This window comes from Lingula anatina, chromosome 1, assembly GCF_051362555.1.
Source record: "Lingula anatina isolate TDL-2025a chromosome 1, LinAna3.0, whole genome shotgun sequence".
NCBI classification, from domain to species: domain Eukaryota; kingdom Metazoa; phylum Brachiopoda; class Lingulata; order Lingulida; family Lingulidae; genus Lingula; species Lingula anatina.
In genome coordinates, this window is record NC_141767.1 from 61,194,308 (window position 1) to 61,214,921 (window position 20,614).

The 20,614-nt window shown below is 35.1% G+C and overlaps 3 protein-coding genes across 5 annotated transcripts; 1 reads left to right on the forward strand and 2 right to left on the reverse strand.

Moving 5' to 3' along the window:
- Window positions 1-143: 143 nt before the first annotated feature.
- LOC147764850 (uncharacterized) lies at window positions 144-2,652 on the reverse strand. Of its 2 annotated transcripts, none has more exons than XM_087000163.1 (3): window positions 2,497-2,652; window positions 1,843-1,889; window positions 144-562 (listed from the first exon to the last, which is right to left on the reverse strand). In XM_087000163.1, the coding sequence occupies exons 1-3, from the start codon at window positions 2,542-2,544 to the stop codon at window positions 223-225; spliced, it is 435 nt and encodes a 144-aa protein (XP_086856289.1). In that variant the 5' UTR covers window positions 2,545-2,652; the 3' UTR covers window positions 144-222. The 2 variants fall into 2 exon arrangements, with proteins under 2 accessions (XP_086856289.1, XP_086856288.1); XM_087000162.1 differs by lacking the exon at window positions 2,497-2,652 and adding an exon at window positions 2,138-2,269 and having other exon boundaries at window positions 144-567.
- Window positions 2,653-2,661: 9 nt separating this feature from the next.
- On the forward strand, window positions 2,662-8,083 carry LOC106155061 (uncharacterized). 2 transcript variants are annotated; one of them, XM_013529687.2, is made up of 8 exons: window positions 2,667-2,804; window positions 3,544-3,606; window positions 4,054-4,084; window positions 4,795-4,857; window positions 5,256-5,390; window positions 6,230-6,376; window positions 6,681-6,939; window positions 7,173-8,083. In XM_013529687.2, exons 1-8 carry the CDS (start codon window positions 2,789-2,791, stop codon window positions 7,464-7,466), a joined length of 1,008 nt encoding a protein of 335 aa, XP_013385141.2. In that variant the 5' UTR covers window positions 2,667-2,788; the 3' UTR covers window positions 7,467-8,083. The 2 variants fall into 2 exon arrangements, with proteins under 2 accessions (XP_013385150.1, XP_013385141.2); XM_013529696.2 differs by lacking the exon at window positions 3,544-3,606 and having other exon boundaries at window positions 2,662-2,804.
- Window positions 8,084-8,402: 319 nt separating this feature from the next.
- On the reverse strand, window positions 8,403-20,572 carry LOC106155070 (nucleolar protein 16). Its single transcript, XM_013529708.2, has 5 exons — window positions 20,352-20,572; window positions 12,799-12,907; window positions 12,554-12,632; window positions 8,856-8,962; window positions 8,403-8,625 (listed from the first exon to the last, which is right to left on the reverse strand). The coding sequence occupies exons 1-5, from the start codon at window positions 20,444-20,446 to the stop codon at window positions 8,509-8,511; spliced, it is 507 nt and encodes a 168-aa protein (XP_013385162.1). The 5' UTR covers window positions 20,447-20,572; the 3' UTR covers window positions 8,403-8,508.
- Between the last annotated feature and the right edge of the window lie 42 nt (window positions 20,573-20,614).

Below are 20,614 nucleotides of genomic sequence, written 5' to 3' on the forward strand. Positions count from 1 at the left end.
GCCTACTACAAAGTGTAAAGGTAAAAGGGAGGTGCACTTCTATTATAAAGGAATGACGAGTGTGACAAACAAAATTACATTTGTCATCGTTGCCTTTTTTCAGCAAAATACAAAATACAATATCTTTCAAAAAATTCCAGCGAGTTTGTTAGTTCCTAGAAAAGTTCCAACATTTGCGACATAGTATTCATTTTATTAAGTCACGAAGAAAAAATAGGGCTCTTAATTTCGTTGCCGCGGTGCACAACGATGAGGTCCTGCAGATCTAGGACGCAGTTTCATTGGGTGACAAGACTTTGGCCGCTCAGGTCTTTTGGGGAGGACAGGTTCTGGTTCGTTGATAACAGAATTTGACCGTAAGTTATATCTTGACTGTGTTTTTCTAAGCTTGTAGCCAATGCGTGCTGAGGATCCTGATCTCCGCTGTTCACATCGTGATTTGGATCGTGGGATATGACGCGACTGTCTTGTCTCATCATTCATATCACTATCGTCAGTGCAAGATCTCCCCATCTCCGATTTGGGTCTTTGTTTTCTACCCATAGCGATGCTTTTGTTGAAACTGTACTAAAAATAAACGAATTGAGTATTTAGTATTACTTTTATGTGTAGTTCTAAAATGAATTAGGTGCTTCTGTAAAAAAAATTACACTCCACTAGAGTAGTTCTAATTTTGAGGACGTAAGAAAACGGATTCATTTTAAATCGGTGTTTTTAAAATGGAAAACACTGGCCCACACAAAAAACGCAATCATGGTTTCAGGTTTCTTACTGTCATGATTAAAAGATGCATGGGTGATGCTGTAATAGAAAACTACATATTCGTGGGTGATACAATTGTGTTTTAAGTACGTGAATTTGATACTGCAAGTTGTATCCAACAGACTGCAAATGAAATCATTCTGATCATTGTCTGGAGAGTGAAAATAATATGAGACAAAATTTGAACTATTTGGTGTTTTCATAACCAACAACTTAAAATAGCTCGGAAATGTTGAATGCATCTATAAAACACGCACACAGTGGATCTACGTCAACAAACGTGTCAAACTGTCCTCATCAGATCTTGTACAGGTGTATCAAAGTTAAACTTGTTGTTGTTGAGTACGCTTGCCCTGTGTGGTAGCCTACCCTTGGATGACCAGTAAGCAGGGCAATATTCTAGAATCTATTAACTTGAGCGCCCTGAGAATTAATTCCCCTGACTAATCATACGACGATGCCCTGGTAAAAGGCGTAAAAGCAAATATAGGGCCAGTTCATGTAGGGCCTATAATGGAATATATTTCGTGCACTTATAAAGTATAAGAAATAGTATCAAAATGGAATTAATCTAATATATAACATTCAGGGAAAGTCCCCGTAGAGTTAGTGGGTAGGAGCAAGGTTGGTACATTCATTGTGAACGTGGGCCCTTGGTCACCTTAGAAAACCGCCGCACAGGTCTATGGAAATCCTTTTTTATCTTTCGAAAAATTAAGAATGGCATGGTAAACTGAATTATCTTTTAATCACCAAATTCTACAGAACGTTGAGGAACAACATTCTGAAGATTCAATCTTGTTTCATAGTGGTAAAGATTAAAACTTAACGCTCTTGCAACTTAAATTCAGTTTTCCTGTAACTATATATATATATATTTAAAAGGCTGTGCTTTTTAAATATTGATGTATAAATACATTTTACTTTCCATTCGCACTTATTAAATTGTATAACATTTTTATTGTTGCGATTTCAAAAAGCATGTTATCATTATTCACTTACTTATTAGGTACACCAATGATATTGTGGTAAGCCGTTGTGGAATGCAGAGAAACCCACACAGGGAAAATAAACACCTACCTTTTGAAACGCAGACAAGATAAGCAAAACTTGTCCCGATTGTGTTGCTGAAAAGTAATTTAATACAATTTATTATGCTTTATTGCTGTTAATTTTAAATAAACGCGTTTTTAAATTTTATAGGCCGTGCATCTGAAATTAAGATGCAAGGTTACTTTCTCAATAGATTCGCATGATCACGATGGATGCCGCACAACAGCTTTGGATGTTACTTACAGAAAAAGCTTTTTAACAATCATGGATGGAAACTTCGTTTCATGGCAGTTTAATATATATAATAAATGAATAAACTCACGCTTTGTTCTTGACAATATTAAAATCCTCCTACCATTTTCGTTGCGATGGTAGGTCCACATGTAGGCTTTTACGTCACAATTAATCATTGTTCACGTAACAAGACATGTCGAGTTATTTTGTTGTAGCGTCACAAAGTCATGACAAGATAGTAAACTGACTAAAAATTGAAGTAATTTATTACTTTCAAAATCCTTTATGTAAGATTGTTTTTTAAACAAATTAATTCCTAATGAATATTATCAAACAGTTTTTCCAGTGACGTTGGAGCTGGGGCGTTCAGTGGGTCCCTTGGTCTACTACAAAGCATCCAGCTAGACTATTAATACCAGTCTAAATACGTTATGGAATTCAATCCACCTCATAGTTTTTGCTCTTTTCGCATGTTTTAAAAGAAAACAATTTCATGTTAAGTTAAACAAGTTTAGTTGCGTCTGGCTAACGCATCGCTGACCCTCTTTACTATGCAGGTCATGTTGACAATGCGGGTCGCGCGTGAGCCTCGTTTTCGCGTTTGTTGCCATGTGACGCTCTGCGGCTAGCACATGGCTATTATAACTGCAGCAAATGATGCAAAACTTTGACAGACTTTAGATGTATAGCCGTTTTTCTTTAGATAGAGTAGTAGTTTAAGTACCGTTGTCTAGGGGAAATGGCTGGGGTAGCAGGTAAGTGAACATTCTTTTAAAAGTGTTTTTTGCACATTTGTTTATTACTGGCATTTTATACCTGCTACTGGTACGCTATAATTTCCAGTTCAGTAGGATTGGTATATAGTGGTCAGTAATGCTTTGGTAGAGCTTAGGGATGCTGATTGAACTTTGCCTACTAATTCCCCCTAGCCTTATTTAAAATCATGTAAATTGATAATAATTGTCTACAAAACAATAGACATTTTTATCTAGATGTACATTAGACATTTAATACTAAAACTTACACACTATACAGGTACAACCGTAGTATACCATGGTTCGTTATGTTTTAACACGTAGTGATCATTCAGTTTCCTATGATGGCCACAAAGTTCAAATAACTTGTTGGCGTGGCATTGTATAGTACGGGTAGGTTGTAAATATCCCCATCTTTTATTAATATTTCACATATCGTGTCTGAAAAGGAAATACAAACATTTAGCCGCCAAGCTGCTATCTTGACTTTTGACAAGAAACACTACAGTGAGAACAAACTGAAGCGGATCATGCTTATTTATGTCATTTTATAGATATAGATGAGAGTATAAACACACAAAAAGCAATTTTTTGCTCATATTTTAGCAAATAAACATTAGAGATAAATATTACAAAACTCAATAAATGCCCTTTTATGCTTTCTTGAGTGTCAGTGCATGAATTCCTCTATTTTACTAAATTTCTCATCAACTATTTTCTTTCCTTGTTTGCTGTGCAGTGGGTGAAAACAGGCTAGTAATGCCAAAGATTAGAATTCATAAAAGGCAGCAGCCATCCACAGGTAGTAGTTGTCAATAATTAATGTATATGGTTACATCAATAAGTAGAATAACTTTCGTTGCTGTGTGAAAAATCTCTCATTAATTCCATTGCACTTGCTGTAATCTGTTACTTCATTACCTTTATATTGATTTGCGTATGGCTCTTTGTCACAGCTTCCTTAGACCAAATGACAATCAATAGATCTCAATGTGATGATTGCAGGTTTAATTGATGCATAGAAAGATTAATTTGAATGACAAGGAAGCTGCCTGCTTTTGTGGTCATAAATTTCAGTTTCATTAGACTTTATTATACAGGGTTATAAATCATTTTATGGTTAATGATAATCAGAGTTTTGATAGTTCCTGTAGACGTCAGTATAATTCTAATGATTCTTTATGGTTGTTCTGATACAATGCCATTGTTCACACATTTCATTCTGAAAATTTGATATATGTTATTTCAGTTCAGCCTAGAGCTTTTCCCTTCTATGATAGGTAAGTCTCTATACATTTTAGGGTTTTATTTGTCAAAAGTGGATGGTTGTCAAAATATAAAATAAAACTAAACTTGTGATTAGCTGTTGGATTTTGGACAATCTTTTTCAGTCATACTTGCATGTTCTATTTCTTATACACAAGCAGATATTGACCACAATTGTTCCAAATAAACAACTCAAGTGCTTGTTTCATAATCTATGTGAGTGGTGGGGTATAAATTTAAGGTACTGTGTAAGTGGTTCAAAATTCAAAAGTTTGAGTAAAACAAATAAACAATACTTTAATGCCTACCATTTATACCACCTGCACCAGTGAACTGTTCTTCATTATAGTTGGGACTTTGTTTGCATTCATTATTGTATTCACACCTTTATTGTACACAGAATTACCAATGGTTAGCAATATGGGTTGCTTTTGTTTTGTGGGTTTTGTTACACAAATTACTGACGTAAATTGTTATGAATTCATTCTTACTCTATATTCATTGAATCTTAAATACTGCAACTGTTAGTGATTTACTTTCATCTTTTGTGGTATTACATAGTATAAATAGAGGGCATCTGTATATTTTTTCATAAATACCAAGGTCAATTTCAACCAAAATCCATAGCAAATAGTTGAAATAAACAATTAAATTGGAATAATAGACCAATTTCTTTGTCAGTTATTTCTTGAATGGTTTAAATTACTTTTTAAACTCTTTTTAGTGAGAGGATATTTGAACTTGCTCATCCAAAAGAATCCAAGGCAATATGGCAAACAAGTTTTGGGTAAGACTTTTTTCATGTTTTTTTTTCATGGTTTTATTGGTTACACTGAATTTAAACAGAGAATGAATTGTTGTGGCTGATAGAATTGGAAAAAAAAATGAAAAAGATGGACTTAACTGTTCTTGTATTCTTTAAAATTGTTTGGATTTGGATGAATGTGTGGGTGTGTGTGCAGTGGGGGGGGGGGGGGGGGGGGGGTGAAGCAATGAACATCATTTGGCTGTCTGTAGCTTACAAACATTTCATAGGATGTAAAGTGACAAACTTGTAAGTTTACTGAATAATATTCTAAAAAAGATTACACACAGTGTAACGTATGAATGAAAAATGGGTGAAAAAGCATTAACTGTGGTAAAAAAATAATAATATTATAAAAAACAATTACCGTTTTGTTGTAGGCCACGTGTTCTCTGGGGCACACAAGATATGCTATGGCCAATAAGTGCAGATGCACTGAAGACTCAAGCCACTGCCAGAGTTATACAGCTAGCAAACCCGAAGAAAAATTTTCAGACAGGAATAAGAGTGAACAGGTAAACTTTTATTTCAATTTCATTGTTGAAATTATGGCTTTGGAGATTGATAGACTTATCATAGAGGATGTGCACGGGTACTTTGCAATTTTAGGCTTCGTTCACATGGAATGTCTATTTTCTAAAAATCTATTTTCTATTCGCGCTATCTTATGATCACGGTCTGTGCCCTGAATATCCCACCACGTAATTACTGGCAGCGCGAGCCAGTTACTTATAGTAACTAACTTATAGTAACTGGCTCGCGCTGCCAGTAATTACGCCGCGGGATATTAAGGGCACAGACCGTGATCATAAGACATACCGCGAATAGAAAATAGAATTTAGAAAATAGACATTGCATGTGAATGAAGCCTTAGTGTGCCTTTGGATAGGACTCTCTGGGGATGGGTGATTTTAATTTTCTTAATTGTAACTTCATTTATCTCCTTCTAGACCATTAGAGTGAGGAAATTCAAACTTCAGGGATATGGATGGGCCAGTAATAACTTATGTGCGTGTGGGTGTTGGGTTGTACTTGGGGGGTAGGGGGTGGTTGATTCTTTTTTACATTAAGCGATTTACCAATACTTTTTTATGCTTTTTATGAGGATTATATGCAACAATTTGTCCATGTAGGACCCATGCATTGTCATAGATATCACAGGAATGGGGTCCTGAGGGTGAGCTACTCTGTACCATCTGGGGAAGCGCAACAATATGCTATGGCTACCCATAGACACCAGCTAGTTTTCATTTTATCATAGCTTAGAATAATATTGAATGTGATTGAAAAATTATGCTTCTTTTGTAAAATCAATTGTGACAGAAGTTGGTTTATTTACTGATTGCCGTTTCAGGCCTCAATACGAGGTGGGTAGCTGTGGTCGTGCCTCTGTCATCTGGGAAGTCAGTCCCTTAGCACAGAAAGCAGAACCCTCTGAAAGACTTTGTGTACTGGCTTACCCTAAAAAACCTTTAAAGGAGTATTTGGAAAAAGAGGATAGGTAACACTGTTATGATAATGAGCATTTGCTAGAATACAATACATTTTCAGTACCATTTCACATGTACGTACTTTTATGGGGTCTTTTCCCTCACTGAATTACACACGTAAGTTTGTTGAACGATCTTGTATTAAAGAGGGAATCATGAAATAAATATCCTCCTCCATACCTACAGTTACTTCTTTATTGATATTATTTTTTTTCTTAAAAATAATAAGAAATTATCAATATTTTTCAGTAACATAAATTTTTGTGATAAAATAAAGTCCAAACCAAGTTTGACAAAAGTAATTTTGTGTTACAGACGTTCATTTGCCTACAGCTGTGGACGTGTAAGTCCAATTTGGGAACTGAGTGAAGCTGCAAAACAGTGCGAGGAAAGGCCTCGAACAAGTAATTTGTCAAGACCCAAGTCGGTTCATCCTGATTTCCAAGGAGAACGGGAGATAGCAACTATCATCCCCAAGCCAGCACTAACTCATGCCAAGTGTACTGAAAGACTAGAGTTCCTGGCTAGGCCCAAAAGCCGAAAGGAGGGTCCATTTAGAGAACCACAGTGGCCGGTAAGGAGCCCTCAAAGAATTAACTTCTCTCTGTCTTACTTTAGTAATGGTTTACTTTGTCAGTTCACTATTACAAGCTTTCAGGAAGATACTTTTGTTTGTTCCTGAGACTAACTTGGCCATTAAAGCTACTGTTATTTTTTCATACAATTTTAGTATGTGCTTTTTCAGTTATGATAACATAGTGTATTTTGAAGTTTAAGTGAAAAAAAATTTTTTTTTGAAATTACTAGGTTGCCAAGACAGCTATGTCATTTAATGCCTCAAACCGCCAACTGGAACTTGCTAAACCTAAAACATTGCCTGAAGGCTTTCAACCAAACAGGGAAGACCCACAGTGGAGAATTTCAAGAGCCTCTAAAAAGGCTATTGCAGGTGTACGTCTCAATGAACTCTCAGTTCCAATCATCAGAGCAACAATGGACCATGTGCAATTTGATCCAGATGCTTTTCTAGTAAAAGAAGCTGCTCTCAAAGCAGTTTGCTCAAGACGCACAGAAGAACTAGCCCAGCCAATTCAGCGTTAGCTTCATATCATCTCATTACATTTGCTCACGTTTCTCAGTTTGAAGCAACACATCTATCGATGGTAGTAAATACTTAAAATCGTAATCAGTTGGAACGACTGTTCTTTTTGTTCAACTGCAGTTGGACATCAAGAATTGTGACCTCTTTGTTAATACGTGTTTGAAAGCAGATGTACACTTTCAACACAGAAATTTTCTTTATTATGACCATTCATCTGTTGTTGTCTATAAAACTGTGATAATTTGCTCAATTTTGCTCACTTTCAGTTGGTGCTGAAATAACTGAGAGGAGAACATCACTTTATACTTACGCAGATTTTTTCTTATTAGTATGGATTTGTGATTTGAAGTGCTTTTTAACTTACTTTTTCAATACTAACATTTTAAAAAATTTACTTGTGGAATCAATGCATTAGATCTGCTATTTTGAATATCATTCATTGAAATTTGGTGATTTTTCTGCAGTGCCTCCTTATTTACAGATTTTACCTCTTGACCTTATAGAAGCTGATCAAATTTATTCAACATTATGCAGATAATTTTCAGACATGTCTGACATTGCCAAGTGTGTAATTTGCTCAACAATGCTGATTTCAAATAAATTTACATTTAACAGATATACTGTTATTAATTTAACTCTTAAGTGTATGTCAACTCTACCCAGACAAATTGAAACAAGTTAAAACTGTCTTAAATAACAGGTACAAATCAGACAAAGCAAACCTTTTACTAAATTCACACCTGCTTACAACTTGTATATATGTCAGAAAGCATTTCATTATTTGGAAAGGAAGTTTTACACTAGTACTTTAATTAAAGCAAGGCTAATCAAAGGGATTATTTGCAATAACTGGCTAATAAGAATAAGTTGCACGTGAACTGGCAGTTCATAAACTTTCCGCTGAGTCTGTTGATATAATGAAACAAAGTCAGGGCTACATTACACATTAAAAAAGTTTTATTTCTGATGATGAAGCCAGTAATCCCCATTTATCTTTTCCTTTGTCCATCAGCTATCATGAGTTGCTATATCAGATTTTAATTATTTTGATTTAAGGTAGATATTATATTGTTCCGGAATACTCATAAATGTCCTGATCTTTCTTCTTATTTGTTTGGGCGTTTCTTGGTAATAATTTTTTTCGTCCTTCGCCATGGCCTAAAAAATCAATTTTAACAATTTTTATCATGAAACTGATATCACAGAAGGTATTTAAATAAATAGATAGTGCCAGATAAAAGACAACCTGTACAACAAAAATGTTTAGAGAGGTATCACTTATTATCCAAATTATTGATTTGTATCATTTTTTAAAAATTTGTATTAATATTTTTCAACACATTAGCATAGGTCTTGATTCTTAAGGTAAAATAAAAGAAAAACTTTACCTTGTAATCCTCTCCATATTTTTCCATCATATAAATACAATATTTAACTTCTGGTTGTGATAACCTAACTTTTCTGGGCTGTGGTATGGATGCCTGCTCTTCCAGAGCTGGGAACAAAATTTGAGAACTTTGCAGATGTAAAAAATATATGAAAACAAGAAATCACAATTTTACATAGCTTCTTATTTTCCCAAAACAAAACAAATATTTTTATAAGGGTCTTGGGTCAACTGGGCAATACTAATAGCATTTGGAATATATATATATATATATATGTGTGTGTGTGTGTGAAATTTTGAAACAGTTACTTTCATTATTTGACTTACATATCTTCCCGATTCTAATTCTACTGGATGACTAAAAACATTCACTCACTGATACTATGAAACTGTTCCCATACCTAGCTCTATCAGGATCGACCCAGGTATGAAAACGGGTCTATTACATTTAGATAACTATGCAGAAAAGGATGACTAAAAACATTCACTCATTAATACTAAGACATTTAGATAACTAAGCAGAAAACTAATCAAAATTAGACACATATCCACATAACACTTATCAATCTTAAAGAATTACATAAACAGGGAAAAGTTTTATGTGCAATTTAATATAAGTAAAATGTTAATTTTCAAGGAGGAAACCCATGCATTATAATTAGTTAATTAGACAAAAGGAAGAAAACTAGACATGTACCAGACATTTATCAGAAAATAACTAGAGGATCAGAGAGGCGATACCGCCTCCTGATATTGTACCACCAGCTGGGGTAAGCGCATTTGTATGGGAAAGAAAAAGAAAGTGGGGCCCCACCTGTATGGTTGTGGGTGACAAGCTGCAGGAAATGTAGTAAACAAGGTGTTTTTTTTTTTTTTTTCAGTTTTGGCATCTAATGGCTGCTTTTCCCATGAAAATGCACCGATTGACCCCGAACTTCCACACATTAAAGCAGTCTGCAATTGTAACCCCTCAGTATAATATGAGAGCTAAGGTCTGCTTAGTTTCTGAACATTGGCACAAACAAATATCTTTTTGCAGAAATTCCCTTTTTTGCGATCTAGGAGGATAATTGGTAATAGTGCCTTTTATCCCACGCCACCCTGCGGAGCCGTACGATATGGGTTGGTACTAAAACCACGAATACCCCCAGCTTACACACTGGTGGTACTAACTATGGGCATATCTTTGCCAGTTTTGAAAGTATAAGCACTAAAAAAAGTTGCAAAGTTCAGTCCATGGTGAAAAGTAGGTCAAAGGTCAATTTCAAGGTCACAGTTAAATTGCCAGTATATGACTTCCTATTCAACTTCAATAGTAACTATTGACCCAACTCTTCTAGTTTTGGAGATATAAGAGACTAAAAATGTTCAAACTTCAGTTAATGGTGAAAAGTAGGAATGTACTTTTTGATACAGCATAACTCGTGAACCATATGGAAAACAAAAAAACGGAGACCACCCTCAGTGTTGGGCTTGACATGCTCTATCAAATGCAAAAAACAAGAGGTCTCTAGCATTAACGACTCCAGAATTAGAGAGAGTTTTATGTTTCAGCATCTAATGGCCGCTGTTCCCGTGAAAATGCATCGATTGACTCAAAACTCACAGAGATGAAAGATAACCTGAAGGGTAACAACTACCAAAAATATTAGAGGTTAGGTCTGCGTAGTTTCTGAATATCAGCACAAATAATTTTTTTTTCGTAAAAAATTCCCTTTTTTTGAAAATTTTGGCCTGTTTGACCTTGAAATAAAGGTCAAAGGTCAAATCCAAGGGCATATTTGGAATCCTCATATGTGACTTTCGGTCAGACTTCTATATTAATTTTTCCCATAATTCCTTCAGTTTGGGAGATATATAGCATTGAATTTTCAAAAATTTTGACAAGGGTGCATTTCAACGAGCGTCATGCCCAGGCAATTGCACCGATCGAGACAAAAAAACCAGGGGGTTCAAGTTGAGATTATATGTGACCTAAATCCAAGAGATGGGGACACAGGTCCATGCAGTCTAGGAGGAGAAGCGGTAACGGTGACTTGTATCCCACGCCACCCTGCGGAGCCGGCGGAGCTCACGGAGCCGGCGGAGCCGTACGATATGGGTCGGGACTAAAACCATGAGTACCGCCAGCATACACGCTGGTGGTACTAATTAATTCCCATAAACAGGCACATTTCACAAGTTAAAGAATAGGGCAAATCTGCCTTCCAAACCATGACTGCTTCTTCTGCACTGACCTTGTTATTTTAAAGAAGTTCTCAATCTAAACCTTGCATACAACTTCCAACTTTTTATTTTACGTTTCAATCCTTAAACTCTTTTTTAAATAAATCGAAAAATTGGAAAAGTTTACTTCCAGTAACCTTAAACATAGTAACCTACAATTTTGAAATGTAACAACCCCTCCCACAGAACAATAAAGAAACCACTGGGCAACAGTATTTGCAAAACAAAACAGAATGTACATGAAACTGTAAGATCTGATCATGCTGATTATCAAACTCAGCCTGCCTTTTTGCCTATCAAAACCTTCTACTAAATCTACATTAAAACAAAAAATATGGTTTGGCAGTCATAGTGTTAACAAATATGTGGGACAGCAAAAGCAGCACAACATGGATACATTTTAGAGTAACTCTTACCAAATTAATTCATAAAAATAATTAAATGTGAAGATTATATTTTCAAAATTATTCATTCAAATGAAATGCAACCAAGTTAAAAAAGATTCTGTTTTTAATGTCTCTGCATTTAAAAATCTTAAGTATATTGATAGACACAAGGGTTTCAGTGTCATTGGTCACCTAACCTCTTCATACCCAATCAAAATGCCTCACATACCCTTCCAAAATGCTAGGTGTTATTTTCAAATGTTTATTTATTTTGAATTGATTTCTCATTGAAATGTTTATAATCAAAATTTCTTTCATAGGTTGTTGACTCATATCATGTTTGAGGAGAATGTGAAGTAAAAAGCTTTTAGCTTTTGTAGTTACTGAGAAAACTTCAAAAGTAGGTGCCAAAATCATCTGGAAAGGACAAATTGATATTAATTCATCATTTATTTTCTTATCAAATATATTTTACTCTAACTTAAATTTAACATCTTTAGCCTTTATAATTAAAAATGATCAATGTTTTGAAAACTATATCAAAAATAAAAAATGTCCTTCCCAAACACTATTTTTCAAAATAAAAGTGCAAATAGAATCATAATTTATCATCAAAACCTCGATTCTGATGACTACAGGTGTCTGGTTTCAGAAATTTTAAGTTTTTCAGTAGGAGTCTTTTTGTATTTTAAAGTCTGGGGACCAAATACCACATAATGGCCCAACCACAGGTAAACAGAAATTATATGGCCACTTCCAGTGTCTGTATATAAAAAGGTTACTTAACTGAATGCTATAATACATAGTACTCAGGAAAAGGTACGCTAAGGCAACATTGCCTACTGTTAGATTTTTATGAGCCCGAAAACAGCCCAATGGCCTATTTTTAAGCTGTACAAAATTCACTTAAATGAAGATCGTGCAAAATTGCTTACTAGTTTGAATTCATGGTCCATAAAAACTCCAGACAGTCGATATTAAGATCGTTAGTCATGTAGGAGCCATTCATAATTCATGGCACATTACCACTACTGTAACGGTTAAATATGAGTTAGCACAGATGATATAATTCTTTGATAAATTTCACCTTGAACTACTTGTCTCTTCTGGTGTTGTCCCTCTAACTGGAATGTTTCTTTGGGTATCTCATCTGGGTTTATAGCAGTCTATATCAAAAACAAAAACTTTCACTTACGAGGTGACATGAAATATATCAAAATAAATTCACAATTCATATTCAAAATTTAAAGTTTTTTCAAGTAAAATATGCTTTACCATATCTTTTACATAGAAACTGAAAGAAAATTACTTGGCAATTTAACATAAACATACCTTTGTTTTAGGAACAGGGATTGTTTTGTTAGGATCATAGGAGATTCCCATATCACTCATATTCTGAAGCACAGATCTTTTACTATCCCAAGCCCCTCTAATTTCATTGCTGAAATACAAAATGATGTTCATTTTGAAATTAAAGCTCTAGAATAAGTGCATATATATATCCCTATGGTCTATTTCCCTTTCAAAGAGAACCAGTTCTGTTAAATACAAGCTGCTGTCTGGCAATCATTGATAATGCTGGCTGTCTTCTGAGGAAGCTGGTCGTCAAAATGACTGGGCTGTTCTCCGGAAAAAAAAAAAAAAAAAAAAAAAAAAACTTTGCACATGATACATAGCAGGTTCTCTCTGGTGTCTACAGAACATGTTAATATTTCTTCTATTAAACATTTATTTCCTTTGGTATTTTATTCAATGTGTTTTTACTGAGCAAAAGTTTAAATGATTAAAGCAATAATAACTCTTCCTTTGAGATTCAAAATTCTCCAAGAAATACATTGTAAACAACGCATGGAAATATATTATATTGCATTTCACCACTAAAACAGTTGATTTTGTAGTAACACTAAAAACTGTGCTTGTCAGTAGGGCTTTCGATGCCTTTTTCCCGGTTGTCAAGGCATCCATTGCCAATGATGTTGGGGTGTCATGCGGATTCTCGCATTCATTCAAAACCAATATGGCGGCAATAAGATAGCAGTGCATGATGCAATCCTCAGACGTAAGTTGTGAGTTTTTGTACAGTGTGTCGGATAACGAATAGCCCAGAACTGCACACATTGTAGATATAAATGCATTTTGAACAACAAGACGAATATATCGTATGAATCTTATATTATTGTTATATAGTGTTGTTGTAGTCTGGTTTTAAGTAGGTCACCAGAAAACCTCGCTCGATATCGTGTGACTATGCAATGTCAGAGAGGGCTCCGTCAGTTAAAATCTCTTAAGAGATTTTAAGAAAAAAACAAACTTTTAGGGAAAAAACCCTAGACTAACTTTGAATGCAGGAATGGGTCGTTGACCATTGGTAAGTACGGGGAAATTGCCGTTTATTCCAGGAAAATCAAATTTTTGGCCAAAACGAAGAGTTATTATGACTTTAACCATTTTGCATAACATTTAAGGTGTGTTACCTAAGTTGTGGGGGTACAGACATTTGGAAAAAGAAAAAAAAAAAAAAAAAAAAAATATATATATATATATATATTTTTTTTTTTCAAAATCTTTCCTGACAAGAAACATTATACTTTTTTTTTAGGGCTAATACTTTAATAGACTAATCTGCAATACTGAATAGGGTGCATGTAATATTTTGATTGCAACCAGCAAATTAAATTATTGTCAGGTATTTTTATCACACTAAACAATTTGCACATTGTTTCATCAAAGTAGGAAAATAAAATTTTGTATGGTAAATCAGTAACAGTTTAAATAATGTGTTATTCCCTTTTTTACCTTTATGATGACGTATTTACTGTCGCTGTTGTGGATGTTATACACAGATTTTTGTTTTTTTGAATGATAAGAAATACCACAAAATCGTAAGTATCCTAACTAGAAACATGTCAAGTAATTATACTGGTTAATGGTTAAAAGGATTGAAATAAGTTCTTATCATTGACCAGGGCAGGGGTGGTTGACTTGAAAACTGTGCATTGGGTGTGGCTGAATTGCGCAATACACTGAAATACAGCGCAATACACTGAAATACAGCGCAATATGGCAACACTGGGAAAAAAGTCCACTTACAATTACACAAAAGAAATGGTCATTCCCAACAAAATAGGGTATTATTGCCCTGAGTGTCAGAGTCACTGTGAATCGGGCTTCAACAGTGAGCTCTGAAGAACAGCGACCATGTTCGACTTTCTTCAATCAAAAAGAACTGCTCCACAGTGAATCTGCAGCTGAATGTCATTAAACCAAAATGAAATGTAAAACAGATTTAATTCTGCTTTATTTAATTTTATTTACTGTTTTTAAGATGTAAAGTGAAAAATAAATAATGTTTCTAAAAGAAAAAGACATATCCAATGTTTTTTGTATTTTTTGCTTATCAAAAAACATTTGCCCCTGGAAGCATGAACACACGTGCTTGCCGTGTGCCAAGTTTGACAGCTACACTGTATGCCTGATACCACTATAAGGGCTGTGCAATAGCTACACCAAAATCAGTTTTTAAAGTAGAATGTCGCTTGTATTGTGGCACTGACCTTAGACTGCAAGATATTTTTAATTCAAACTTCTAACTCCGCGTCAGCCACTTTGCTTCTTGACTCGTCTGCACGAGATAACGTCAGCGCAATGTGGGAAAGGCAGCTCCAGGTGGCCAAACCTGTGACGTACGAGACATGACTTCCAAATATGGATCCAGGCGGACACATCTGTGACGTGTGACTTCCAAATATGGAAGCGCCCCAGGCAAAATTTTGAAGAAGAACGCCTACGGATATTCGCTAGAGCCTGGTATTGCTGATATATATGAAATCAAGATCGAACTGGCAATACTGGAATCTAGAACCTAGGGTAGGTGATATAAAAGCAAACTATATTACTAGGTAATTAATATCGTTAATATAGATTAAACAAGGCAGCAAAGCTGTCAAATGTACAGACAAAAAGCAGGAAATAACAAAACAGGCTACTGTCAATTTTGATGCAAAAGTACATTATGCTTAACTGCAAATTCAACATCAAATTTTAATTATGCTCAACAGGTATTACCAATGTAAGTGAAATGTGTAACAAGCGTAAGGCTTCAGGCCCATGGGAGTTTAAGTTCACACTTTGAAAATGCCAGAATGAGAAAAATGAAAATTTCACATAAAACTGCTTAAATTCAATAATAAATGATAACCCATTTGAGCTGGCTTCCTTATTTGAACTGCATGCCAATCCTACAAATCATATTTGTAAGTTGAAAATAATAATAAGTAACACAGTTTTCTTTTCATAATGTTTGTAGTAGCAGTGCAAAAAGATTTTTGTCAATTTTGATGTAACATTACATAATAAATTACAGAATAATTATCACCAATTTTTGATTATTGACTATAAATAGCATGGACATGTAGAAAATTTGATTACCATTTGGCTTCATGTCCATGGGAGCTTCGAGTCCCACAATGAATATGCCAACATGATAAAAATGAATATTTCACTAAAATGTATAACTTCCAGAAAAAGAAGCCAATTAGACTGCTTTTCTAACTCAGGCTGCAATTTAGTCTTGTTTCTTTTTTGAAAGATTGACAATCATAAGTAACATGGTTCTCCCATAATGGTCATCATGGCAGCAGCACCCAAAATTGTGTTTTCTTCTATTTTAATGCAATATTACATAATGCTTAACAGCATAATGACCATCAGTTTTTATTAATAAAAGATCCGTATCATGGATTTTCAGAAATGTGACTAGCATGGGTCTTCAAGTGGGTGGAGATTCTTAAGTCACACCTTGAAAATGCCAATATGTGAAAAATTAAATTTTCACAAAAAACTGATTAACTGCCAAAAAAATTTACCAAATAGACTGCATTGCCCACTGAAGCTTTATTTAAGTCCCATGTTTCTTCCTGTAAGTTTGAGAACAGTAAGTGACATGGTTTTCCTTAAATGGTCATCATGGGAGCAGTGTCCAAAATAGGGGTGACTTCAAATTTTGATGCAATATTACATAATGTTTAACAGGATAATTACCATCAATTTTTAATAATAAAATATTAGTATCATGGATATTCAGAAAATGTACCTAGCAAAGGTCTTCAGGCCCAAGGAACTTCAAAGTCACACCTTGAAAATGCCAAAATGTAGACAAGACAGCACTGTCCTGAAATGTGTTTTTTTTTCATTTTTAACAATTTTTTAACATAAAATAAAATTAACAATTTACTGCCATTTAAATATGATCAACTAAGAAAATTGATGAGATGGGAAAAATATCAATAGAACAGTGTTTAATGTCCAATTTCCTCCATTCTGAGTTTCTGAACATAGTGAATGAATGAATCTGACAAACTGCAATGAGTTTATTTCCATTTTTGAAACTCTATTATACAATACATGATAACAAGTTTACCATAATTTTTACATAATCAACTAACAATGTTGTAAAGATGCAGGAAATGTCAAACAAACACTTTTACTAATCTTATTAGTTAAATAATGAGACTGTTAACATGCCGAAGAATTGAATCTGAGGAAATGTGAAAAAACAGCATAACTTATAAAATAATGGCCCGATTATGCTGATTTTCGAACTTGACCTGCATTTTAGTAAGATTGATTACTCCTGTGAATTTCATGACAACAGGTCTATCGGTTTTCCTTGAAATGTGTTAACAGTGTTGCACATATGCTGAAAAGTGAATAAAACAGCATAACTACTAAAATAGTGGCCCGATCATGCCGATTTTCGAACTTGTTCTGCGTTTTAGTAAGATTGATAACTCCTGTGAGTTTCATGACAACAGGCCTATCGGTTTTCCTTGAAATGTGTTAACAGTGTTGCATATATGCTAAAAAGTGAAAAAACAGGATAAATTCTACAATAATGGCCCGATCATGCTGATTTTCGAACTTGACCTGCGTTTTATGAATATTAGTCAGCTCTGTAAATATAAAGCCAAAAAGTAAAACTGTCTTTCACTTATGGTGTTAACGCTGAAAGTGCACGGCGACGGCGACATGATCGGCGACGGCGACGGCAACGGCGACGACAGACGCAGGTGATGGCAATATGTACAGACACATCTGTGTCTGTACATAAAAATTGGCGAGACTTTTATATCGTCGTCTTGACAGCCATGTTGGCAATTGGCTCTTCTTTGAAATATTTTTGGCCAAGAAGGGCCACTCTGGCAGCCAACCTGACATTGAAAAAATTGCAGTGTTTTGCGCAATTCACCCACATCAGTGTGCATTGCTTGAAGGCAGCCAACACGGGGCTCTTTTAAGCAATTCACATATGTCAGGCAGAAACTAAAAATGGAAAACTGGTGTACCATGAAAATCTGACCCCACCAGTCAAAAATTAATTTTGACTCCCCCCACAAAACTTAATAAATCTTATTTTATTTGAGTACGGTAATATGCCAAACAATTCGACCAAGATTAATTAATTAATTTCAGGGAAATGTCATTTTGGTCGAATTGATTAAAACATAGCAATGGAAACCTTTAATATCGTCGGATTGTCTGGGGCATCTGAAAAACGTCCATCTTACCGGAAGTATTGCAGTTTACCCAAAGTGTTATGCAAGATAAGCCGCAATTTTCGCTTAACACATGTTTCAGGCACGTTTTATCCTCCTTTTGAAATCTGATTTTGCTGTGTACAATATGTGCTAACATTACTTGACATTCAAACAGACGGCAGTTATAATTTCTGTCTATTTATTTTCCTCACCTACGATTAATGTCATGACAGGCTTCACAAGTGGGACAAGTATTTCCCCGGAGACAGGTGTTGTAAACAATGCCCGGTCACTTATATTTGAAACTGGTAGCTTTAGTGGACTTAAACTAGTTATGTGATCTACGTACGCCCTATTTGAATTTTAATATGACAACTAAAATCAACTGAATTGAATTTTTTTACCAGTCTGGGATCAGTTGTTTTCAATTTGCAAGGCTTGTTCGGCATCAAGGCGTAGACATACGTACTTCCGAAGAAAATTCAATCACCCCATCAAAGAATACCAACTGGTTCTCAAACGGAATTCAGTGTAACTTTTGATTACTTTTAAGTATTTAATTTAAAAAGCATGTCATATTAAAACATACTGAGAAAAGGCAAACTACGGAGCCTACCTGTGCCGATAGACACATCTTGCTGGCACTCTTCCGATTTTCTTACTTATATACACTCGCTGTGCACAAAATTAACGCTGCATATTGAAAACCCCACTGATACAATCCCAACGTAAAATAAGCATTTAATTGCCATAATTTTCACAAATCAGATGCATTTATAATTTGACGTGAGAACTGAGCACACGCAGAATTGAGAGACTGGTCTTATCTGGTCTGCTCCAGCATACCTAGCACAAACCACATGTTACTGAAGAAAGTCCCATTGTGGGGGAGGGGCGTCACAGGAATGGAGTTCTTCATGGATTACTCTAAATAATATCAACATGTCATGCATCTGGGGAAATAAAAAGTTACAGGTAATGTAAATACCCAGTGGGACTCTCTGTGAAATTTCCAAGGTGATAAGGAAGACGTCATTTTTATTGTTGACAAATCATTTATCTACGTAGGTGAACAGCTACACGTTCGTCAGATTTTGACAGCGCGTGGTATTTGGCGCCAAGAAGTCTGGGCGGTCGATCCCGCTGATCTTTCGGTCGATTGTAGTAAATGTAAGATCTTGCGGTGTTGACTTCAAGAACGTATCCCCATCTGCATATATATTTCAATTGAACTTGAAAATAAATTGCTTATTCTTCCCAAACTTTTCATTGCTAGCAAACGCTATATATGGTCTATATGAAGGTGTTTACGACATATTCTACCCACTGTCGCTATTTGGTTTCATCCAGAACAGAACTTTTTTTAAATTATTATTATTCAAAATGCCCCCCCCCCCCCCCCCCCCAAAGTTACGGGCATGACGAATCAGTCAGCGAGGGCAAGTCTGCTTAATTAGCACAAATTGTATGTCTATAAGCACTATTATTGTCATCGGGGACAAAGGAAATGACAGGTACTTCACGCTACCAGATTAGATCTTAAATTAATTGTTTCTTCCTCATTGACGAGAACTTTTTAAAGTACAACAATTGACAAAGGGCCGAGGCATGCAGCATTTATTTCACTGACTTGAAAATTTACCGAGTCTTGCCAACGATGTAGTCGAACAATCGGAACAAGAAAAAAATTCTGTCGCATGATTTTGACGTATGGACTAAATGTTTGAGCCCAGAAAAATTAATATTATAATATAATTTTTTGGTCAGATTGACTGGGCCCGTCGAAATGCTTGGCACATTACCGTATATGACTTTTAACTTGTAGTATGCATAATGGAGGATACATAGGCACTTTTTGTTTGTTTGCAGGTGAAAATTTTCATGAGAAAATAAGAAAATTTAAAACGTCTATTTTACAACCCAATGACTCCTCTATGAAAAAGCTATTTATTTGATATTTGGTGATCATTTCTCCATCTTTCCTTTTAGTATACTTTACGAATGAAAATAAATCACAAAAAAAAAAAGAAATCTTTTCATACCAATGGGATTTGGACTTCCATGAAAAAAAGGCCCTATTTTATATTTAGTCACCATACCATTACTTTAATTTTAATTTTATTCCATGCAGCTGCGTTCATTTTTAAACGATTAAAATGCAAGTGTCCAAAATGGATACTGCGCAAGTGGCCCTAAGTTACGAGTTCACATCGCATCAAAACAAATGCCTGCTCCTGATGTATGCCCAATTTCGCATAAATAAAGCAATCCATAACTGAGCAAGCAAGAAAAAGTGACATTTCCTGTCTAAAATGGGTCCCGCGACGTTACTACTTGTTTTGTACTTACCAATTAACTCGTGGCAATTGCTTTGCTTTTTTCCATTGTCTTTTGCGATTTTTGCCATAGTCAAACTTCTTTTTTGTTTTTCTTGGTTTTCCCATAATTTGTAACCAACTTAAATACACGCGTTTTGTGAATTAAAAGAAAAGGGATCTGCTGAAAACAACTGCTGAAAGCCGGTTCTGAAATCTGCAACGTGCCTTCTGACTATTATGCTGAGTTAGAAACCAAGAAGTTACATATTTTCGCATTTTGTGAAATGCAAGGAA

What these genes read in the sequence shown, in the direction of transcription:
- LOC147764850 (XM_087000162.1), bottom strand. Translation starts at nt 2,225, where the DNA reads ATGATTAATTGTGACGTAAAAGCCTACATGTGGACCTACCATCGCAAC. An exon ending in AATATTGTCAAGAACAAAGC is followed by an intron (nt 1,890 to 2,137) that starts GTGAGTTTATTC and finishes ATTACTTTTCAG; the next exon opens with CAACACAATCGGGACAAGTT. An exon ending in TCTTGTCTGCGTTTCAAAAG is followed by an intron (nt 568 to 1,842) that starts GTAGGTGTTTAT and finishes GTTTATTTTTAG; the next exon opens with TACAGTTTCAACAAAAGCAT.
- LOC106155061 (XM_013529687.2), top strand. An exon ending in AAGGCAGCAGCCATCCACAG is followed by an intron (nt 3,607 to 4,053) that starts GTAGTAGTTGTC and finishes ATGTTATTTCAG; the next exon opens with TTCAGCCTAGAGCTTTTCCC. An exon ending in ATATGGCAAACAAGTTTTGG is followed by an intron (nt 4,858 to 5,255) that starts GTAAGACTTTTT and finishes GTTTTGTTGTAG; the next exon opens with GCCACGTGTTCTCTGGGGCA.
- LOC106155070 (XM_013529708.2), bottom strand. Translation starts at nt 20,446, where the DNA reads ATGGGAAAACCAAGAAAAACAAAAAAGAAGTTTGACTATGGCAAAAAT. An exon ending in GAAGAGACAAGTAGTTCAAG is followed by an intron (nt 8,963 to 12,553) that starts GTGAAATTTATC and finishes TTTTGTTCCCAG; the next exon opens with CTCTGGAAGAGCAGGCATCC. An exon ending in AATATGGAGAGGATTACAAG is followed by an intron (nt 8,626 to 8,855) that starts GTAAAGTTTTTC and finishes TTGATTTTTTAG; the next exon opens with GCCATGGCGAAGGACGAAAA.